This window comes from Anolis carolinensis, chromosome 1 (assembly GCF_035594765.1).
Source record: "Anolis carolinensis isolate JA03-04 chromosome 1, rAnoCar3.1.pri, whole genome shotgun sequence".
Taxonomy (NCBI): Eukaryota; Metazoa; Chordata; class Lepidosauria; order Squamata; family Dactyloidae; genus Anolis; species Anolis carolinensis.
In genome coordinates this window covers 7,256,457-7,279,443 of record NC_085841.1, presented here as the reverse complement: position 1 = coordinate 7,279,443, position 22,987 = coordinate 7,256,457, and the positions used below count along the sequence as shown (strand labels likewise).

At 42.7% G+C, this 22,987-nt stretch overlaps 1 protein-coding gene across 1 annotated transcript in view; it reads left to right on the top strand.

The window, feature by feature from the left end:
* LOC100563293 (squalene synthase) overlaps window positions 1-20,016 on the top strand; it is a 33,843-nt gene extending 13,827 nt beyond the window's left edge. Inside the window, 6 exon segments of the mRNA XM_062969608.1 lie at window positions 3,631-3,814; window positions 10,685-10,876; window positions 12,584-12,760; window positions 16,544-16,696; window positions 17,640-17,724; window positions 17,727-20,016. Of these exon segments, the coding sequence (XP_062825678.1) occupies window positions 3,631-3,814; window positions 10,685-10,876; window positions 12,584-12,760; window positions 16,544-16,696; window positions 17,640-17,724; window positions 17,727-17,860 (925 nt within the window). The 3' untranslated portion in view covers window positions 17,861-20,016.
* Window positions 20,017-22,987: the final 2,971 nt, after the last annotated feature.

The window sequence follows — 22,987 nt, the reverse complement described above, 5'->3', positions numbered from 1 at the left end:
GAGACCTCTGAGTCGTGACCCCGTCGCCATTATGGATCAGACCAAAGAAGAGATGGGGTTTCTGCCATTTCCCCATGATTCTGTTCCCTTCCAGTTGTCCCCTGTTGACAGTTTTAGCCCACAGTTAATTAAAAAGGGCCTTGACTCACAGCCCGGTTCTCCAGAGAACGCTATGTTTGACCACAAATTGTTTTGGGAAACATCTCGCACGGAGAAACAGAATTTGAGGAGAAGCGCTAGATTAGCAGAGAGAGCAAGCGTAATTAAGCCGGTTCCCTTGAGAGTTTCCCGGGAGGATTGCAGCTGGCAAGTTGTTGACTTAGTCCACTTTCCCTTGGGAAAGAGTGTTCAGACACCTGGCTGGAAAGGAGAACGAAGTCCCATAAAAGTTCTGGGCGCCAACTGTCCTTTGCGGTGTTCAACGTGTCAGTTGAGGAATTCACATCGACTCTAGTTCTGCAGCGTGCTACTCTTGAATAGACCGGCGATGCATCTCATCTCCCTGTGAAGCCTGGACAGCGATTCAGCTTTACAATGACTAACTTTGCCTTGCCTTGCATCCTAGCCTCGGATTTGAGCCCTGGAACTCTTTGACAGATCTTGCCTTAATCCCCACTCAAACAGCCTAAAGGTTTGAGTGTGTTTCGGTTATTGGATTTAAAACTTTGAACTCTAATACTGGATATCTGCTTTCACATTACTGGACTAAATTTGACCTTTCCTGAAAGGTCTACTGCTGGACTATATACTCTGCTTATTTTTAGTTGTCTCCTTTATTTCCTTAATAAAGATATTAGATTGTTTATTGGCCTTCGTGTCTGATTCCCAGTGCTCACGCTGCCCTGAGGTGTCACAGATAGGTCCTAACCTTTTCTATCAATCAATGGATTTCTTTTTACCTCAATAAATGCTTTTAAACTTCAAAGCTAACTTTGCATCCCTTTTGCCTTCCTGATGATGCAGAGGCCTTCCAAACTCACACCCGCATAAGTCTCATGCTGCTGCAATTCTTTACTCTGCTATTTTAATGGGAATTTACCTCATAAAGAGGGTAAATAGAGCTTAACGGCTCTTCCATTCCCAACACTTCACACCCCGCATTGCCCACCTTACCTTCTCCCTCATCCCATGGGAGGAAGCGTCGCAACCCAGATTCCACCATTGAAGGGAAGGCAACATGAGAAGGCTCCCGTGTTGCTACGGTGGCGGCGTGTGCTGCTTCACCTCCCTTTTCAGCACGGAGCCCAGCCAGAAGTGCCTGCACCTTGTGTGAAGGGCTCCATGCTGTAAAGGAAGGTGATGCAATACACAATGGGCAAATCGGCCCACTTGATGTGATCGCTAGAGAGAATATTTCCCTTAGTATTTTCTAAATTTCCCAGTGCAGAAAATATATATTCTACTTTGGCCAGAAGTCCAAGAGAAGATAGTATATGCACCATGCGTGCTCTAGTTCCCTCCTCTTTCGCTTCATTGCTGCCAGCTTCTCATTGAACCAAGGAGCTGGTTTAGGTCGTTCCGGAGCAATCGTGTCAATTGCCGTAGTCATCTCTCAATTCCAGGGAGAGACTAGAGCACCAACAGGATCACCTACTGAGGTAGTGGGAAAATTTCCAAGAGTCCAAGTATGAGGGTTATCCAGAAAGTAGATTACGTTTTGTCTTTTGGAATTAAAAATGAACAATGATAGGAGAAAACATTTACCATATGCAGTTGAAAGCCACACCCAAATACCACTTCTCAACATAGTTGCCATTCAAATCTAGGCACTTATCATAGCGATGTATGAGCTTGGCAACTCCTTCCCCACAAAACTCTGCCACTTGCATCCTCAATGGGGAGATGGCTGTCAACGCAGCTTTTTGGCAATGATGCGCAGCTGCAGGAAGGGGTGACCGGCTGATTGAGGACGCAAACGGCAGAGTTTTACAAAAATGTAAAGGCTCAAAGAACAAGGCTCTTGGCAAGGTTTCTGAATTCTGAATTGTTCAGGGAGATTATTTCTCTCACCAGCCAATTAATGGTCATTAAAATGAAGTCAGAAAGATGCCTAGGAATGAACTGACCAGGCGCCGTTCTTAGAAAGCAAGTATCACTGGGAAGTAAACACCACCCTGCTACATTCGTGCTGCTTAACAAGATTGTTTGTTATTACACAAGTATTTCCAGTATTTCCAGTATTTAAAGATAGCAAGAAAAGAGGAAGACCTGACACATAGCCGGGTCAGAGTGGCACAATGCTTATAGCAACGAACTGGGACTTGGAAGACTGAAGTTCTCGCTGCTGATGAACTTTGAAACTCCATATATCATCTTGGACTGATTATTTATTGAGCTTATACCCTGCCATTCTCTCGAGAAGGGTACCATGGTAGTTCACAGTAATTTAAAACAAGTTTGAATTTAAAACGTTAATATACAAAGTTAAAGAGAATTCAATAACTTTAAAAAATGATTAAAATGGTATAAAACACATTTAAAATGCAGTGTTGAAGTTGTATACCTTCAAGTTGTTTCCAACCTATGCCAGCCTGAGGGTTAACATATTACAGGATTTTCTCAACTGATTTTCTCAGTTTTGTTCAGAAGAGGTCTTCCTTTGTGGCTGAGAAAATGTGAAATGCACAAGGTCATCAAGTATTTTTTTTTCAGGCAAGAAATAGAGAATGATCTCTTTATCTGCAAGGCTATATGTCCAGAATTCCTAGGAATACACAAAAGAATGGATAACAGCAGCCCTGGTGAAATGAATGACTTGGGGCCCAAGAGTAACAGTCATTTTGGAGAACTTTCTCCCTTCCTCCTCGACATTCTTAATAAAACAGTAAATTTAAACATTGCCTACAGCCAGGGCCGGCCGGAGATAATATTGATTGTGAAGCGGGGGTGCTGAAAAGCGCCCCCGCCACCGGCCCCGCCTCCCGCGCCCTGGCCCCGCCCAGCGTGCCCTGGCCCCGCCTCCCACGCTGCATGGGAGGCGGGGCCAGGGCGAATAGTGCGGGGGGCGGGGCCAGAGTTGGCCCCGCCTCCCACGCTACTCCCGCTTGCCCGTCTGGCCTTTTCTACCTGGCCAGACTGCAGTGGAAGTCCCTCCAGGCCGCAATCGTGGCCTGGAGGGACCTCCGCTGCAGTCTGGCCAGGTAGAAAAGGCCAGACGGGCGAGCGGGAGTAGCGTGGGAGGCGGGGCCAGCTCTGGCCCCCCCGCCCAGCGTGCCCTGGCCCCGCCTCCCACGCTGCGTGGGAGGCGGGGCCAGGGCACGCTAGGCCGGGGGGGGGGCGGCGCCAGAGCTGGCCCCGCCTCCCACGCTACTCCCGCTCGCCCGTCTGGCCTTTTCTAGCTGGCCAGACTGCAGCGGAGGTCCCTCCAGGCCACGATTGCGGCCTGGAGGGACCTCCGCTGCAGTCTAGCCAGCTAGAAAAGGCCAGACGGGCCAGGGCGCACTGGGCGGGAGGCGGGGCACCGTCAGGGTGGTGCCCCGCCTCCCGCCCAGCCTGACAGCGCCCCCCCGGACCTGCGCCCGAGGCAGCGGCGTCAGGTGGCCTCTATAGTGGGGCCGGCCCTGCCTACAGCACTTAGTATTCATTGGCATCAAAGTCACAAATGATCTTCTTACTTTCTGTCCCCACTAGTCATGTAGTTTGCATCTTCTACTTGGTTCTTCGGGCAATGGACACAGTGGAGGATGACATGACAATTAGCTTGGAAACCAAGATTCCCATTTTACAGAAGTTCCACTCTTACCTGTATCAGCCAGAGTGGCGATTCATGGGCAGCAATGACAAGGACAAGCAAATACTGGAGGATTTCTCAACGGTGAGCGACTGCCTCCACACTTGAATCTTGAGCTTATATGTTTCATTCAGCTATTCTCCATGTTCCTCAACTATAACTAGATATGTATGTACAGTAGCAGGTGAAAGGGAGTAAAACAGAGTTGTCTTCGCTGGTCAAAACACATCTTTCCAGCAATAGCGTGCAGCTGCTTGTTGCTCCATTTGTAAATACGTGAAAAGAAATGTTGGCTACTATATTTTGTTGACTGAATAAACCAAGGTGGGCAAATGAAAAAGTAGAGGGCCACATTAACACCTGCCCAGGACTCCTTTGAGAACTGCACCCATTTCTTCCCCCTAATGTCAAAATTCCCTACCTCACAAACACCCTGCTGTGGACATGGAGACATTCTAAAGATACAGTACGGTTTGGGTTATCCGACATGAAAGGATGGGATGAATGTTGGATAACCGAAACTGTTGGATAATAGGAAGGCCCTATTATCCATTCCGGGAAGCCGGGTGCTTGCCAGGAGAGAAAAGCCTTATCCCTCCTGGCAAGCAAGCAACTGGTTCAGAGAAGCCCTGCCACATGTTGCTACTTAGCAACATGCAGCGGGGCTTCTCCGAAGGGCCGGGTGCTTGCCATGAGGGACAAGCCTCGTCCCTCCTGGCAAGAAACTGGTTTAGAGAAGACCTGCTGCATGTTGATGCCTAGCAACATGCAGTGGGGCTTCTCCGAAGGGCCGGCTGCTTGCCATGAGGGACAAGCCTCGTCCCTCCTGGCAAGAAACTGGTTTAGAGAAGCCCTGCCGCATGTTGATGCCTAGCACATGCAGCAGGGCTTCTCTGAAGGGCCGGGTGCTTGCCATGAGGGACAAGCCTCGTCCATCCTGGCAAGAAACTGGTTTAGAGAAGACCTGCTGCATGTTGATGCCTAGCAACATGCAGTGGGGCTTCTCCGAAGGGCCGGCTGCTTGCCATGAGGGACAAGCCTCGTCCGTCCTGGCAAGAAACTGGTTTAGAGAAGACCTGCTGCATGTTGATGCCTAGCAACATGCAGTGGGGTTTCTCCGAAGGGCCGGCTGCTTGCCATGAGGGACAAGCCTCGTCCCTCCTGGCAAGAAACTGGTTTAGAGAAGCCCTGCCGCATGTTGATGCCTAGCACATGCAGCAGGGCTTCTCTGAAGGGCCGGGTGCTTGCCATGAGGGACAAGCCTCGTCCATCCTGGCAAGAAACTGGTTTAGAGAAGACCTGCTGCATGTTGATGCCTAGCAACATGCAGTGGGGCTTCTCCGAAGGGCCGGCTGCTTGCCATGAGGGACAAGCCTCGTCCGTCCTGGCAAGAAACTGGTTTAGAGAAGACCTGCTGCATGTTGATGCCTAGCAACATGCAGTGGGGTTTCTCCGAAGGGCCGGCTGCTTGCCATGAGGGACAAGCCTCGTCCCTCCTGGCAAGAAACTGGTTTAGAGAAGCCCTGCCGCATGTTGATGCCTAGCACATGCAGCGGGGCTTCTCCGAAGGGCCGGGTGCTTGCCATGAGGGACAAGCCTCGTCCCTCCCAGCAAGCAAGCAACCGGTTTAGAGAAGCTTTGCTGCATGTTGCTGCCTAGCAACATGCGTCGGGGCTTCTCCAAAGCGCCGGGTGCTTGCTGCGAGAGACGAGCCTCATCCCTCCTGGCAAGAAACTGGTTTAGAGAAGCCCTGCCACATGTTGCTGCCTAGCAACATGCGGTGGGCTTCTTTAAACCAGTTGCTTGCCAGGAGGGAAAGTTTGCTCCAGCTGCATCTCATCCCTCCAGCAAGCATTCTGGGCTGCACGTCAGATAATACGGTAGGTCGGATAACTGGAACTCTACTGTATGTGGAAACACTTAGAAACAAACATTTCCTTTGCATATATATATATATATACACACACACACACACACACACACACACACACACTTTGGCATCAGGGAAAGGGGCCGGGCTGTGGCGCAGCTGGCTAGTAACCAGCTGCTATAAATCACTACTGACCGAGAGGTCATGAGTTCGAAGCCCGGGTCGGGTTAAGCCTCTGACCATAAAAAAAAAAAAATACCCCGGCTTGCTGTTGATCTAGCAGCCCCGAAAGACAGTTGCATCTGTCAAGTAGGGAAAATTTAGGGACGCTCACGAGGAAAAGAAGAGGAAGAACAGCCATCAATGGACGGTTAAGCAACAGCTCCCCCTGTGGCCGGAAATCGTGAAGCTGGAAAGATGTTAAAAAATGCCTCTGTGTCTGTCTAAAACTGAATGTTGTTTGTCTATTGGCATTGAATGTTTGTCATATATGTGTTCATTGTAATCCGCCCTGAGTCCCCTTCGGGGTGAGAAGGGCGGAATATAAATACTGTAAATAAATAAATAAATAAAAGGTTCTGGGACTTTCCAAACGTTATGGAAATGCCACATGACCCAGAGCCCAGTAGGAAACATCCAGAAGAACTTTATTCCCAGCCCTGTGGACCATAAAAGTGACCACTGCCCAATAAAGGTCTTGCATCATGGCCTATGGGTGGTAACTTTGTGATGGCTACATTCCTGATATGATTTGCAAACATCTTAGGGCAGTAGTTCTTAAACTTTTTTTAACACATGGCCTCTTGCTCCAGATCGCCATAACATCATTTTAGAGTTAAAAGCCTAAATGACTAAAAATAATAGTGTTGATGTGGTTGCATCCCATTCACAAAGCAAAATGAAGTTTCACTGGTTTCTGATTCATTGGAGTTAGTTCTCCAGGTCAGCTTTTCCAAAGAATTATATATATCTTTTCATTTCAGCTGATTAGTCCTTTCTCATCAACCTCAATTCATTAATATTTGGGCATTTTTAAAAGTTCCAATAACACCCATTTACCTTGGAATCTTTTAAATTGCCAGTTGATCTAGAACAGGGATCCCCAAACTAAGGCCCGGGGGCCGGATGCGGCCCTCCAAGGTCATTTACCTGGCCCCCGACCTCAGTTTTATAATATAATATTTTTATATGTTTTAATAATATAATATATTGTATATACATATAATATTGATAATAATCTTATGTTATACAATATAATACTAATAGTAATACCATATAATAATATTAATTGTATGTTATATATTACATATTATATAATAGTATAGTGGTATAGTTCAATATAGTAATATATAATGCTAATATTGTGTTATGCTAATAATATAATATATTGTATGTACATACAGCTGCTCTGAGTCCCCTTCGGGGTGAGAAGGGTGGGATATAAATGTAGTAAATAAATGCAGTAAATAAATAATTAATTTTAGATTTAGGCTCGGCCAAAGTCTGACATGACTTGAAGGCACACAACAACAACAACAATCCTAATTAACTTGACTATCTCATTGGCCAGTAGCAGGCCCATACTTTCCATTGAAATCCTAATAGGTTTATGTTGGTTAAAATTGTTTTCATTTTTAAATATTGTATTGTTCTTTCGTTGTTGTTGTTGCACTACAAATAAGACGTGCAGTATGCATAGGAATTTGTTTGTTTGTTTTCAAATGATAATTCGGCCCCTCAACAGTCTGAAGGATTGTGGACCAGCCCTCTGCTTAAAAAGTTTGGGGACCCCTGATCTAGAATATCAGAGCTATTCTTGTCTTAATTTTGACTGAATATACAATGCTCTTCAATGAAAATTCTTGCTAATTTGGGGGAGGGGTTAAATATTCACTTATTGTTAATTACCCAATGAGAAGGATTGTTGTGTTGGCTAAAACACATGATGGCACTGCAGCACACTTTGTTTCTTCAATATTTCTGTTGGTAGGTGACTGCTAGGCTTTCCCCATTTCTCCATATTTAAAACCATAATTGAAATACTTGAAATGCAGATTTCATGCACTTTCAGGTTTCAAATCTGTTTTGAAGATTAACCTATTTTATCATTGTGCCTCAGATCTCCTTGGAGTTCCGGAAGCTGGATAAGGTCTATCAGGATGTATTTGCTGACATTTGCCCCAAAGTGGGTCTTGGATTGGCCAAGTTCTTGGAGAAAGAGGTGGAATCTATGAAAGATTGGGACACGGTAAGTGGCTTCCCCCAGAAAATCTTCATGGTGGTCATAACCTGTCAATTGGCAAAAATACTGCACATTTGATTAAAAGTTTCTCTGTGAAAAATTACTTACATTCTGTTAACAAGGTAGGGATGTTACGCCTAGGCATTATTTCTTTAACAGAAAATTTGGTGCCAAAGGCAGATTGCATAGCTGGTATTAGGGAGAAATTCCCATGTCACAAAAACGAAAAGTAATTTGACGCTTTTCAGCAGATCTTTTTATTCAGAATGACTAACATGCACATTTGAAATGAAAGGACCTGGTCAGGTCTGCTTTCCGTAAATTTATTTCAAAGCTTCTAGAAACAATATGAAGGCTTCTTCTTAAATTACACAATAATAAAGTTGGAAGAGACCACATGTGCCCTCTTGTCCAACCCCCTGACATGCAGGAAAAGCACAATCAAAGTACTCCTGACACATGGCCATCCAGCCTATGTTTAAAAGCTTCCAAAGAAGGAGCCTCCACCACACTCGGAGGCAGAGAGTTCCACTGCTGAACAGCTCTTACAGTCAGGAAGTTCTTCCTAATGTTCAGGTGGAATCTCCTTTCCTTTAATTGGAACCCATTGCACCGAGTCCTTGTTTCCAGGGAAGCAGAAAACAAGTCTGTTCCCTCTTCCTTATGACATCATTTCTCATATTACACATGGCTATCATGTCTCTTCTCTGGGCCCTTCTACACAGTCATATATCCCAGACTATCAAGACAGAAAATCCCACAATATCTGCTTTGAACTACATTATCTGAGTCCATACTGCCATATATTCCAATTCAACGCAGAAAATGTGGGATTTTATTCAGCTGTGTTGAAAGGGCCTCAACCTTCTCTTCTGCAGGCTAAACATACTCAACTCTTTAAGATGCTTCTCATAGGGCCTGGTCTCCAGATCTTTGATCCTTTTAGTTGCCCTCCTCTGGACATCTTCTAGCTTGTCAATATCTTTTTTAAATTGTTGCACCCAGAATTGGACACAGTATTCCAGGTGAGGTCTAACCAAAACAGAATAGAGACGCACCATGACTTCCATCGATCTAGACACTAAACTTCTTTTCAAAATCTTATTGACCTTTTTAACTGCTGCATGCTGTTGGCTCATGTTCAACTTGTTGTTCACGAAGACTTCAAGATCTTTTTCATATGTACTGTTATTGAGCCAGGTGACAGGTGTCACTCATTCTGTATGTTACAGTTGTTGAAATTCATTTTGTTAGTTTTCACCCAACTCTCTAATCTGTTATGATCATTTTGAATTCTGATCCCGTCCTCGTCCCTCCTAATTTGGTTTCACCTGTAAACTTGTCATCTGCAAACTTGATAAACATACCCTCTAAACCTTCAGCCAAGTCATTAATAAAGATGTTGAACATTACTGGGCCAAGGATGGAACCCTGTGGCACTCTAGTAATCACTTCTTTCCAGGATGAAGAGGAATTCCTTGCTGGCACTGATTGCAATTATGTCTTTAGTATCTCACTTTTAAGAAACTCCCATCTATCATTAACTCCCTTCTTTTTTTAGTATTCATGTCCATGGAATAACACTCAATATTTCCTTAAATTTCCTGAAGTCAGCTCTTCTAAAGTCTAGAATGCATGTTTGACTTCTCGTAGTTTCTGTTGCACCCCAGGCCTGGAGCCACCTATGGCCACAGCACCACACAAGCGTCTAGAGTATAAGCAAACAGTTTATTGTAAAACACACACAAAAATATATGAGAAAGAGCAGTAATAAAGAAAGGAGATGAATAATACAAAACAGGTTAAGTAGTAAGTGATATCCACACAAAAATCCAAAAAATCTCAAATAATAATAATAATAATAATTTTATTTTTATACCCCGCCCCATTTCCCTGAAGGAACTCGGGGTGGCTTACATGGGGCCAAGCCCAGGTCACAAAAAACATAAAAACATAACATAAAAAGGCAGCATAAATCCATAAGCAACAGGTCTCCTTAGAAAACCTGAGCAAGAATCATAAAACAAGAATGCAAAAACTTTCCGAGATACTTAAATCAAATCACAGAGCTTGACTTGGCACAAGAATTCAGGCATAGGCTGTCTCTCAAACACCAACCTTGCGTGAACCGAATTCAGGGTAAACAACTGGCTGTTAATAAGCAAACATGAAGTCATGATGCTTCCCACGGATTTTCAACACTGTCTGAGCTCCAAGGCATTCTCTTGGCCTGTATCATTTTAAATCCCAGGAAAGCCCACCATCCCTTCTGAATCCAAATAATCAGTGAACTCATCAACCTCTGGCTATTGTGACTGCTGAGCAACAATAATTTCCCCTTCCGTTGTATCGTAAACTCCAGGAGCACATGATCACTCCCACCTAAATATCCCACCATTTCCACCTCCACTTCATTGACCATGTCCTCAATGTTGGTGAGGATCAGATCCAGAATATCTAATCCCCTTGTTACCTCTTCTATCTTCTGTTCAATACAATCGTCTGCAAGGCAACTGAAGGATTTGTTGTACTTTGTACCCTTGGCATAGTTTGTTTTCCTACAAATATCAGAGTAGTAAAAATCCCCCATTACTACTATACCTCTTCTTTCTGCATGTTTGGTCATCCAGTTCTCCTGTCTGGCTTGGAGGTCTGTAGTAGACCCCCAAAACTACATCTTTTTCTGTACTTTTACCCCTGTCCCTAAAAATGTGCCCCCCTCCCACATACACTGAGGGTATGGTGACAAATTTCCTTACATTTTTGTCAGATTCATATGTATCTGTACGGTCACACTTTGCTCAGCCCTGCCTTAACATTTTGTGTTTTTTAACCTCTGTAGTACTGTTACTATGGCACCGCCCTGGCATTCATTGGCTTATCCCAAATCTTCTCTGCATCTAAACTGGAAGACCCTGTCATTGGTCAGGACGTGGAACTTGTGCTCTCCTTGGGGTTTTTCCTGCAGAAAACCAACATCATCCGGGATTACCATGAAGACCAACTTGTGGGCAGAGAGTTTTGGCCCCGAGAGGTAAGGGAAATGAGAGTGGGGCAGATAGAAGGGAAGGTGGGCAAAGGACACATGAGCCAGGGAAGGACCACAGCTGCACTTAGGGGTTGATGTGGATACTTAGACCTATCCACCTGTCCACACAATCCAGTGCTGCCACACACTATTCTGCAGTGCAGGAAAAAGGAGATGGAATTTATCTTGGCTGTTTTTTGTCATGATGGCTGTAGCTACAAAGTTCTATAGAGCTCCTAACTATTGCCAAGTGCCATTGCTGACATCAAAAGGGAAAAAAAGCAGGGGACAGTGGGATTTCCATAGTCACTGCCAAAGTGACAAACAACAGCAGAGGAAATCGGATGATCCAGTGGGGCCGAAGTAGATTTTGTTAGGATATAATGAAGCACTGTGTGTTAAATAAAAAAACTACACTGCTGATCATAACATGCAGGAGCTAATCTAGGTCAACAGTTAAGCAATTAAGTTTGGACCACACCGGGTGGGGTGTGGCTGTGTGTATTGTTAATGTGGGATTTGTGTATTGGTAGTGTTTAAATGCAATTTGTGTCTTGTCTGTATTGCATACTGATTGCATCATCCAGCAGAGTACTGTCTGCTGAGTCCTGTGTCCATTGTCTGCAAGTCTGTTTGTCTTTATTACTGCTTTCAGTAAAACTCTGTATATACAGTAGAGTCTCACTTATCCGAGCCTCGCTTATCCAAGTTTCTGGATAATCCAAGCCATTTTTGTAGTCAATGTTTTCAATATATTGTGATATTTTGGTGCTAAATTTGTAAATACAGTAATTACAGCATAACATTACTGCATATTGAACTACTTTTTCTGTCAAATTTGTTGTATGACATGATGTTTTGGTGCTTAATTTGTAAAATCATAACCTAATTTGATGTTTAATAGGCTTTTCCTTAATCCCTCCTTATTATCCAAGATATTCGCTTATCCAAGCTTCTGCCAGCCCGTTTAGCTTGGATAAGTGAGACTCTACTGTAGTTTTACCAACGTCTCTGGGTGTCTCTTCGTTCTGCATTCCACTGACTCCATCCAACTGCTGCTGCGCTGCGTAAATTACTCTGACATGTATGTGCATTAGCTTCTGCTCCTGCTTTTGGTTTCGCTTTTGCTTTTGGCTCTCTCTTGGAAGAAGAGGCTGAGGAAGCCATGCTGTTAGCATTTTGCAATGTTTCTTGTATCTTGAAATGCTTACAATGACTTTGTAAGTTTGTTATACTGTAAGATTTATGTTTTGATGCAACAAAAGATGCAAGTTTATGTTTGGACTCTGCTGTAAAGAGTAAAGTTTTGCTGTTTTTTTTCTTTTGCAATTGTGCAAAGTTATCATGTACTTGTTGGCCTAGACTGAATTCTACTTTGACCAGCCAAACAGAATGGATTATGTTCCTGCCACGGATGAGGTTGGGTACAGAATATGCAAACACCTATGCTGGACCTGGGGCTGATCTGAAGCAGCAATGCTGTGGCCTGGTCCTAGATTTAGGTGCCTATGTTGATGGCCACATAACTCAGTCAGCTTGAGGGTACATAAGAGCAACAGAACAATAATGCAACAATGATTTGTGCAAACTATAATAACTGAATTTCTCAATACTAGTGTCTTTTCAGGGAAAGGGTGAAGTGGGAGACTTATAGCCATGGCACTGCAAAACGTCCTTCTTGGTAGTCTTGTATAACTCTTGGAATGTTCCCAGGTGTGGAGCAAGTATGCAAAGAAGTTATCAGATCTAGCCAAGCCTGAGAACATCAACAAGGCTGTCCAGTGTATGAACGAGCTGATCATCAATGCCCTGCATCATGTCCCCAACATCTTGACATTCTTGTCCCGAGTGAAAAACCAGAGTATATTCAACTTCTATGCCATCGCCCAGGTAGGTTCCCCGGTCTTGTAAGGGCATTTCATGGGTCTTTTTACATCATATAATTGTGGCTTTTGGATTCCCTTCTTAACTGTGACCCCCCCCCCCCTTATAGAATCATGCGGCTTATAGTTTGGATAGACAATACAGATGTCTGGCTGAACATTCCAGAATTCTGATTCTCAGAATCTCCATTGCCATTAAAATAGAAACATTATTATGCTATAATTGTGTAGAATGAAAAGTTCAAATAATTTCTTAGATTCATCCTGTCACTGGAGAGGCATATCCATCAGGTTGTCAGCGTGGGTTAGGATCAGCAGTTACAACAACTCTGCCAGGTAGGCATGTAATTTATAACTTATAATTACTGCCTTCTCAATGTTCCAAAGCAAGCAGATTAACACTGCCAAACATCAGCAGAGTCTTCTTATCAGCAACTTAGCAATTAGCAGAGAAAATTTTGATGCCGCTCCTTTATTTATTTTGTGTCAAAAGCATTGCACGACAAATACATTTCAAAATGATGGGGGGGGGGGGGGAAGGAAATCACAAGCAACTAAATAGTTTTGGACCAAAAGCAGGCAACAGCAACCGCATTGTCCGTAGCTTTAAACAACTCCTCCTCCGTACATGAGGCAGGGCATTGTGGGCAAGCATACATATGCGGAGTTGTTTGTTCTGCTCCACAGTCACACAAGGTGGAGGATTCCTCCAGGTAGTGCCATCTTGCCAGGTTGTCTTTTGATCTGCCCACTTCGCTTCTGAGTCTGTTTAGGGACTTCCAAGTTGCCCATTCCTGGTTTGCCCCTGGAGGAAGACCCTCATGGGGGGCCATCCAGTTGGGATTGCCTGATTTAGCTGCCCAGAGGGACACCCTTGCTGTTGCTGGAGGAACATCAAGAGGAGTGGTGGTTCTCATGAAGCCCTTCCTTGATTTGAGTCTACTGGGAGGAGGCTGATAGTCATGCAGTGGGTGGCTTTCACAATGTTCGACCTTTTTTCTCTCACAGTTAGCAGCGACTTCCCGTCGCACGTCAGGAGGGGCAATGCCAGCTAACTTGTAGAGTTTATCAACAGGTGTAGGTTTAAGGCATCCTGTGATGATTCTGCATGTTTCATTCAGTGCTATGTCCACCTGCTTCGCATGGGCAGACTTTTGCCAGACAGGACAGGCGTACTCTGCAGTTGAGAAAGACAAGGCCAGGGCTGATGTTCTTATTACTTGTGGGTCTGCACCCCATGCGCTGCCAGTCAGTTTCCACAGGATGTTATTGCGTGCAGCTACTTTGTGCTTGGTGTTCATGCAGTGTTTCCTATATGTTAGTGTTCGATCTAAGGTGACACCAAGGTATTTAGGATGGAAACAGTGTTCGAGCTCTTGGCCTTCCCAAGTAACTTTCAGTTTCCTGTTGGCTTCACGGTTACGTAGGTGGAAAGCACACACTTGTGTCTTGGCAGGGTTAGGCTTCAGGTGGTTCTCTTTGTAGTAGCTGGAGAGATCTTTCAAGGCATTAGTGAGTTGCTTTTCAACTGTTTCAAAATCTTTTGCTTGTGTTGTAAGGCCAAGGTCATCAGCATATATAAAGCTCTTTGTGAGTGGAGGTTGTGGCTGATCATTCGTGAAGATATTAAATAAGGTTGGTGCAAGAACGCTGCCTTGGGGTAAACCATTCTTTTGCCTCCTCCATCTGCTTTTCTGGCCCTGAAACTCCACATAGAAGCTGCGGTTTTCTAAGAGGGTCTGGACAGTTTTTGTAAAGTCAAAGTCCCGGGTGATATGGTAGACTTTATGCAGCATTTTTCTATGTTGCACCAGGTCATAGGCTGCCGTAAGGTCCACAAATAATGCAGCCTTTCTCATAGCCTTCCTCGATATGCTCAGTCAGATGAAGGATTTGATGTGTACAGTTTTTCCCTGGTCTGAAACCTGCTTGTTGTGCAATAAGCTTGGGTTCGATTACAGGTCCTAGTCGATTTAATAGCATCCTCTCATAGACTTTATATAGATGACATAAGAGGGAGATTGGTCGGTAGTTCCTGGCATTGGAGGCATCTTTACCAGGTTTTAAGATGGCAATGGTCTTAGTTTTCCTCCATGCTCTAGGAATCTGTTTGTGTGCCAGGCATTGATTGTAGAATTTCAAAAGCCAGTTTTCAGCTTTGGGGCCCAAGTGTTTGATTTGCTCCATCATCAGGTCATCTAGGCCAGGTGCTTTACCAGTCTTACATCGCTTGCAGCTCCTGAACCTTATCTTTTAATGAAACACTGGAACTTTTGGTTTCATCCAAAAATACTTTGAAGGCTTTCTTTCAGGTTGTTGAATTTTGCAGCTATTTAAGATTTAATCAGGATACTCATTAACACGGCAAAAGATCATTGTAACACATAGCTCAAGATGGTGTGAGCTTGTCCTCCTTAGCGGTCAACAAGGCAACAGGTCCTCCTCTTTCATGATGGCCCTGTCCTTATGCTGAGAAGATGCCCCCCCCCCCCCCCCGAATTATTTTGTGGCTATGGCCCTGCTGGAGACCCATGCTTTAAGGTATTTAGGCCCAACATATAATACACTAGATGGGCTAAATAATGTAATAAGTGAAACTAGAAATAGTTTAAATTAACATGATTTATATCCAACCTTTTCCCTATTTTGGGATGTAATGCTACTTGCAAGTTAGAACAGATACAAAACACAGAGCATCCTCTGTGTGTGGTGTATGAAATTAAACATTCAACAGAACTAAAATCGATTAAAATATTAGAATGTAAAGCAGATAATGATAGACGAAGAGAGTTTAAACATCTGAAGGCACTGGGTCCTATTTGATTTTGGATGTTAACTGGGACCATAGTTTTAACCAGAATCATTTAATCAATTGGAAGAGACTGCAACAGAAATCCAATCTGTGAGGGTTTGTAAAACAGACACCATGATGTGGTGAGTTGACTGGAAAGGGCACGTGGCGACAGCTGATTGGCTGAGCCAGTCAGGAGCCAAAGTTCTGATTGGCTGCTGCCTCTAGCATGGTACTGAGGCAAATGGTTTTAACTGTCACTTTCATCTAGGAGAGGGAAGAGAGCAGCTGACTTGGAAACTGGTCAGGAACGAAATGGCTGCCATACTCTCCGAAGCCTGATCATTTATAAGGCTAACGAATCATATTTAAAGGCTGTTTAAAGAGACTGTTTATTTCTGTGTTCTCTGTGTGAATTCAAAAGACTGTTGTATATATTGTTGCCCTGTTTGAACTTTTGAATTGAAGTAAAGATACTGTTATTTGTTGCACAAGCCTGAGTGACATCTTATTATACTGCAGGGTTTATCTTGATTCAGAAACTGTGGTAAGGCTTCTATTTATTTATTTCTACAACCATCAACACAGTCCAACTCTTGCCATGCAGGAACACACAATCAGACCCAGTTGATTCTTGGGCGGGAGATAGCCGAGGCATATCAGGTACCTTCTTTCTATGTTTCAGAAAAAGCAATGACAAACCTTCATCTGAAATGTAACCAAAGCACCTGCTATGCCTTGGCTGTGTTCCATCCAAGAACCAACTAGATCTGATTGTGTGTTTTGACTGCGTGTTCCTGCATGACACGGTGTTGTACTGGATGGCGTTTGTGGTCTCTTCCAACTATGAAGCCACGTCTGAGTATTCTTTGCCCTTGAGAAATCCATGGGGTCACCATAAAACTTGAAGGCACACACATACAAAAATATTTTTGAATCTTTGAGCCAGAATTAAACTATAATCCTTCTGTGATTTTTTTTCTCCTTTCTTGCTTCAAGGTAATGGCCATTGCCACCTTGGCAGCTTGCTACAACAACCCGCAAGTCTTCCAAGGAGCAGTGAAGATCCGGAAGGGGCAAGCCATCACGCTGATGATGGATGCCACCAACATCCAGGCCGTCAAGGCTATCATGTTCCAGTACTTGGAAGAGGTGAGTTGGGCATACAGAATAATGGGATTTTAAAAAACTGTAATAAATATTCCAGCTGAAATCTTATTATTAGTACCACCCAAACAAAGTAAACCAACTTAATCACTTGTGGAATGGATAGTCAACACTTCTGTAAATCCCATTTCTCAACCCCCCCCCCCCCCAGTTGGTTCCTTCTACTTAGAATTGCCAATAGAATTCAGGCCTAGATTTCCACTTTTTTTGATACCCCTTGGATTGAATTGTTTGTGCAGTGTTTGCATGTTTAAATCTGACATCTGACAATAATCTAGCCCACCACTGCCCTTTTGTGTCTACACTGAATTATTGCCCATGATGAACTGCTCTTGTTGGTTTCAAATAGGGTTTTGACTTATTTGCCATTAAATCAGTGTTTCTTGTGATTTGAACCCATTGCTCCAAGTCCTAGTCTCCAGGGTTATGTGGGATTATATGTCAGTAAGATTATATGGGATTATATAGCCCTCGACCCTAGACATATAGGATAATAGGCCATACCCAGAATAAACTAGAAACATATCTCAAAATGTGTAAGTTATTGTTGTTTTGATCCTGAAAAATCCTTGGTAAAAATATAGCATGGACTCTTAAGGCCTTCTACAAGGGCTGTCTAAAATCATAAAAGGACAACCCATAAAAACATGATATCACATTGCAGAAAATTATAATTTCATTATCTGCACATGTCGGGGCTAATAAGACCGTCATTTTTTTATAACCATGGGGTGCATTACTGGTTTTTTGTATGGATTTCTTTGGAAGCTTCCTAGATTTTGCTTCTTTATAGGTCATTGCTAGCATTTTGACTTGTGCAAGTAGATATTTTTCATATATTGAATCTCTTTCTAACCCCAGTATTATCCAGGGATGTCCTCTTCTGTAAAGGTAGCTTCTTACTGTAAATTGTCTCTTCTTTTGGTAGATCTACCACAAGATACCCAGCATGGACCCTTCCTCCACCAGAACCCAACAAATTGTCACCTCTGTCCACTCCATGAGCATGCCAGGGGGACGCTAAACTATCGAACCCATTACTCTTCCATCTATTTGTCCTGTGTGATGCTTTCAGCAGCTATGGCCTGGCAGTATATGAGCACAGCATTGAAGATGACTGAGAAATATGTGCATGCTGACAAGTACTGAGAACAACACAACACAACACAACACATCTTGTCCTTGGTCGGCCTCTCTTCCTTTTTCCTTCCATTTTCCCCAGCATCATGATCTTTTCCAAGCTTTCCTGTCTTCTCATGATGTGGCCAAAGTTCTTCATCTTTGCCTCTAATATCCTTCCCTCCAGTGAGCAGCCGTGCATTATTTCCTGGAGTATGGACTGGTTGGATCTTCTTGCCATCCAAGGCACTCTCAGGATTTTCCTCCAACACCACAGTTCAAAAGCATTTCTCTTCCTTCGCTCTGCCTTCCTTATGGTCCAGCTCTCACATCCATAGGTTACTACAGGGAATACCATTGCTTTAACTATGCGGACCTTCGTTGCCAGTGTGATGTCTCACCCTTCACTGTTTTATCAAGATTGGTCATTGCTCTCCTTTTGGCTGCAGTCTGCATCTGCAGTCATCTTTGCGCCTAGAGATACAAAGTCTGTCACTGCCTCCACATTTTCTCTCTCTATTTGCCAGTTATCAGTCACTCTGGTTGCCATGATCTTGGTTTTCCTGATGTTTAACTGCAACTCAGCTTTTGCACTTTCTTCTTCCACCTTGGTGATAAGGCTTCTCAGCTCCTCCTCACTTTCAACCATCAGAGTGGTATCATCTGCATATCTAAGGTTATTATTGGCTAGGAGAGCTGGGGTTATATAACATCTGTAGAACATCTTATATAAGTTGTCTCTAACTGAAGTCACCAATGTAAATTTGAAGCCTTTGTTCCACAGGTTTTCCCAAATGTCAAAATCTATTTTTCTCCCTAGTTCTTTTGTCTATGAAATCATGGAAGTTTTTACACGATTATCTTCCAGGTTGTAACAGAGGATATATTTTTACAATCTGGCTATTAGACCTTTTCCCCCTTTATCTAGTATAATTTCCAGTTTTGATTTTTTGGGGGCAAATCCCCTTTTTTGTCCTTTTTGAATCTTTTGTATAATTGGTGATAGCGGAACCAGTTTTTGATACCCAGTACATCTTTCCCCCTCAATGCCCATTGGCCATGAAGCCTAATAAGGAATTCCCCGTATGTTCTTACATCATCCTTGGAAGTGAGTCTTGCAAAAGCTTCTATTGGTCTCAGCCACAGGGGTATTTTTGGTTCCATACTTGACTTGTACCTATTCCAGACATCTATTATGCTTACTCTAATTATATGTTTATTAAAAGCCTTATTTAATCTCTCTTCTACATACCATAGATATGTGTGCCACCCATATCTTATTCTGTCTCCTTATAAATTAATTAAGTTGGTATCTTTGTATCCAATCTCTGTTCCAGCTCATGCAGGCAGCTTCATAGTATGTTTTTAGGTCCAGTAAATTTAGTTCCCCCCAACCTCTCTTTGTTATCAATTAAATTCTTGGAAGCAATACTGGATTTTTTCCCTTTGAGCTCTACCACATCTTCCCATAATTATCTTGAAACAAGTCACTGTTTTTGCTTGAGATCATAATTCCCAGATATTTTATCTTTGAGACTATCTTACAATCAGCAGCCACTTCTAGCTTCCTAATCATTTTGGTGTCTATATTTTTTGTAATAAATTTGGATTTGTCGTTATTTATTTTAAATTCCGATACCTCTCCATACAACTTTTTTCTCTGAAGACCATTCTGTCCTCCTGACATCTACAGAACACAAGAAGAAAGTTTCACTGTCCTCTTTTACCATTATACATGTGGAATGTGTTTGGTGACTGGTAAGAGATTATGTCAGAATGGCATAACAGTTTGAGGGTTGGGCTATGATTGTGGAGAACAGGGTTCAAATTCTCACTCAGCCATAGAAACCCACTGGGTGCCAATGGACAAAACCACACTCTCTCATTCAGAGAGGAGCGCAAAGGTGACCCCACCCCCTCTGCACAAATCCTGCTAGGAAAATCCTATGATAGGATCACCTAAGAATTGCCATAGGTCAGAAATATAACTTGAAAGCAAACAACAATGAATGTTCTAGGACAGGAGTCCCCAAACTATGGCCTGCAAGCCACATGCAGCCCACCGAAACCATTTATCTGCCCCCGTGGTGGCGGCTCCCTCCTCCGCTGAGGAAGGCACGCGTGGCACGAAGGAAAAGGAGGGAAAAGCATGCGCCTTTCTCTCCTCCCTCACCCTGCACACACCTTTCCCACCTCCTCCCTTGCCCGGTGCACTCCTTCCAATGCTTTGCTTGTGCTTTTTATTACGGTATTTTAATTATTATATAATTATTTATTTAATTAATAATTAATTATTAAGGGATGCTTTGCTTGTGCTTTTGGTGTACAAAGGCAGAAGAGGGTTGGACTAAATGGCCCAAGGGGTCTCTTCCAGCCCTCTTTATTGATTATTATTATATTGTATGACACAGCAAACAGGATAGACATGCTGGATTTTGTATCACAAAATCATAAGTCAAACACTTCCCAAGTGTCTAGGACTGCGTGATGTATTTTCAGATGATGCGTGCAGATCCCAGTAGGGTGGCCTTTTGCAGTTGGCAAATCGTAATTTTGCCAATGTCTATTGCTTCCAAATGCTGGCTGAGATCTTTTGGCACGGCACCCAGTGTGCCCATCACCACCGGGACCACCTGCACTGGTTTCTGCCAGAGTCTTTGAAGTTCAATCTTGAGGTCCTGATAGCGGCTGAGTTTTTCCTGTTGTTTTTTGTCAGTGCGACTGTCACCTGGGATGACAACATCAATGATCCAAACCTTTTTCTTTTCCACAACTGTGATGTCTTCTCCTTGTCAGCTTTTCCTTCAATTTTGTCAAGGAACTTTCCATGCAATGTTTTGTTGTTGTTGTTGTTGTTATTGTTATTGTTATTATTATTATTATTATTATTATTATTATTAACATTGAGTTTTTGAAAAAAGTATAGTCCGGCCCTCCAATGATCTGACATTGGACAGTGAACTGGCCCCCTGTTTAAAAGGTTTGGGAATACCAGTTCTAGGATCTCAGGGCAGTGTACAATAACATCAATTTAAGACCATAACACAACAACAACAACAACAATGCAAAGCGCATTCAAAAAATTTAGTAAGAGATGTAAGTTCTTTCATACATTGTGCAGCTGTCATTGTTTGGTTGTGATGCTAACAAGGATTCTAAAGCTAACCTGTCTTCGATCCAGTTCGTTGCATACCATATATACTCGAGTATAAGCCGACCCGAATATAAGCCGAGGCACCTAATTTTACCACAAAAAAACTGGGAAAACACTGACTCCAGTATAAGCCGAGATACCAATAAAATTACATTAATTGGGGCATCAGTAGTTTAAATATTTTTGAATCTTTACATCAAACTAATTTATGATAGGACTGTTCAACTCTGATTAAATCATTATTTTCATCTTCAATGTAAATGTGCTTATGTATCCTTTTAATAATAATAATAGAGTGAAATAATAAATGTAATAATGATAATAAAAATAAATGCTATAAAATAATAGAGTAAAATAATAAATGCATTAATAATAATTAATAGAGTAAAATAATAAATATAACAATACCAATAATAATAGAGAAAAATAATAAATATACCATATATACTTGAGTATAAGCCAACCTGAATATAAGCCCACCAGGACCCTCACCCGAGTATAATCCGAGGAGGGGTTTTTTCAGTTCTAAAAAAGGGCTGAAAACTAGGCTTATACTCGAGTATATACAGTATATAAATTATTAAGATAAAACCCATTAATTCAATGGGACAATTGAGTCTGTCCAATGCCAATGTCTGCTTAGGTTAATGTATATTATTATTTGCAATGTATTTTCCTTCGCTTGCTTTTTTGGCTTATGTTATGTTACATTTCTGTTCCTTCTTACTTGTTTATTTGCATCTGTATTTTAAAAATCAAATAAGCATCTTAATAAAGCTGTCTTTGTGCATTCTGCAATAAAGTGTATACCTCCTTTGTGGGCATTTTGAGTCTTTACTAAAAGACTATCTCAGTGTTGTGTATCAAGTGGGTAGTCAGGGCTCATATATCTCATATACATCTACAGCTTGGTTTCACCTAACTCAGCGTTTCTTAATCGGGGGGTCATGAGGGGGGTTCAGAGAGGTCGCCTTAGACCAGTATTTTCTGTTGGTCATGGGGACTCTGTGTGGGAAGTTGGGCCCAATTCAATCATTGGTGGGGTTCAGGGAGCTCTTTGATTGTAGGTGAACTATAAATCCCAGCAGCTACAACTCCCAAATGTCAAGGTCTATTTTCCCCAAACTCCACCAGTGTTCAAATTTTGGCATAGTGTGTATTTGTGCCAAGTTTGGTCCAGATGCATCATTGTTTGAGTCCACAGTGCTCTCTGGATGTAGGTGAACTACAACTCCAAAACTCAAGGTCAATGCCCACCAAACCCTTCTAGTATTTCCTGTTAATCATGGGAGTTCTGTGTGCCAAGTTTGGCTTAATTCCATCATTGGTGGAGCTCAGAATGTGGTTTGATCATAAGTTAACTATAAATCTCAGCAACTACAACTCTCAAATGACAAAATCATCCCACCCACACAACCCCACCAATATTCAAATTTGGACATATCAAGTATATGTGCCAAATTTGGTCGAGTGACTGAAAATACATCCTGCATATCAAATATTTACATTACAATTCATAAAAGTAGCAAAATGACAATTTTATGGTTGGGAGTCACCACAACATGAGGGAAGGATATTAGAGGCAAAGATGAAGAACTTTGACCACAACATGAGAAGACAGGAAAGCCTGGAAAAAATCATGATTGTTGCACCCCAAGGCAGCGTGAGCACTGGAAACCAAACAGAGACCAATAATCATATAATATCTTTATTAAAACAATAATAAATTCAGGAAAGAATAAGTGGAAAGGATGAGTGAGCAATAGTCATTTAAGAAATGGTATGAATTAGTCCAAAGAGTTGAAGAGATATGTCCAATATTATTGTCCAAAGTCCAGAAACCGAAACACGCTCAAAACTGATGGGAAGTTCTTGAGCGGGGAAACAAGAAGAAAGCAGGAGTGAATAACAAGGTCCAAAGTCACTAGGAAGTCTTGGATATTGAGGCAAGCAGAGGACGAAACTGAAAGCAATCTGGATTCAGGAACAAGGCAAGGACGTAA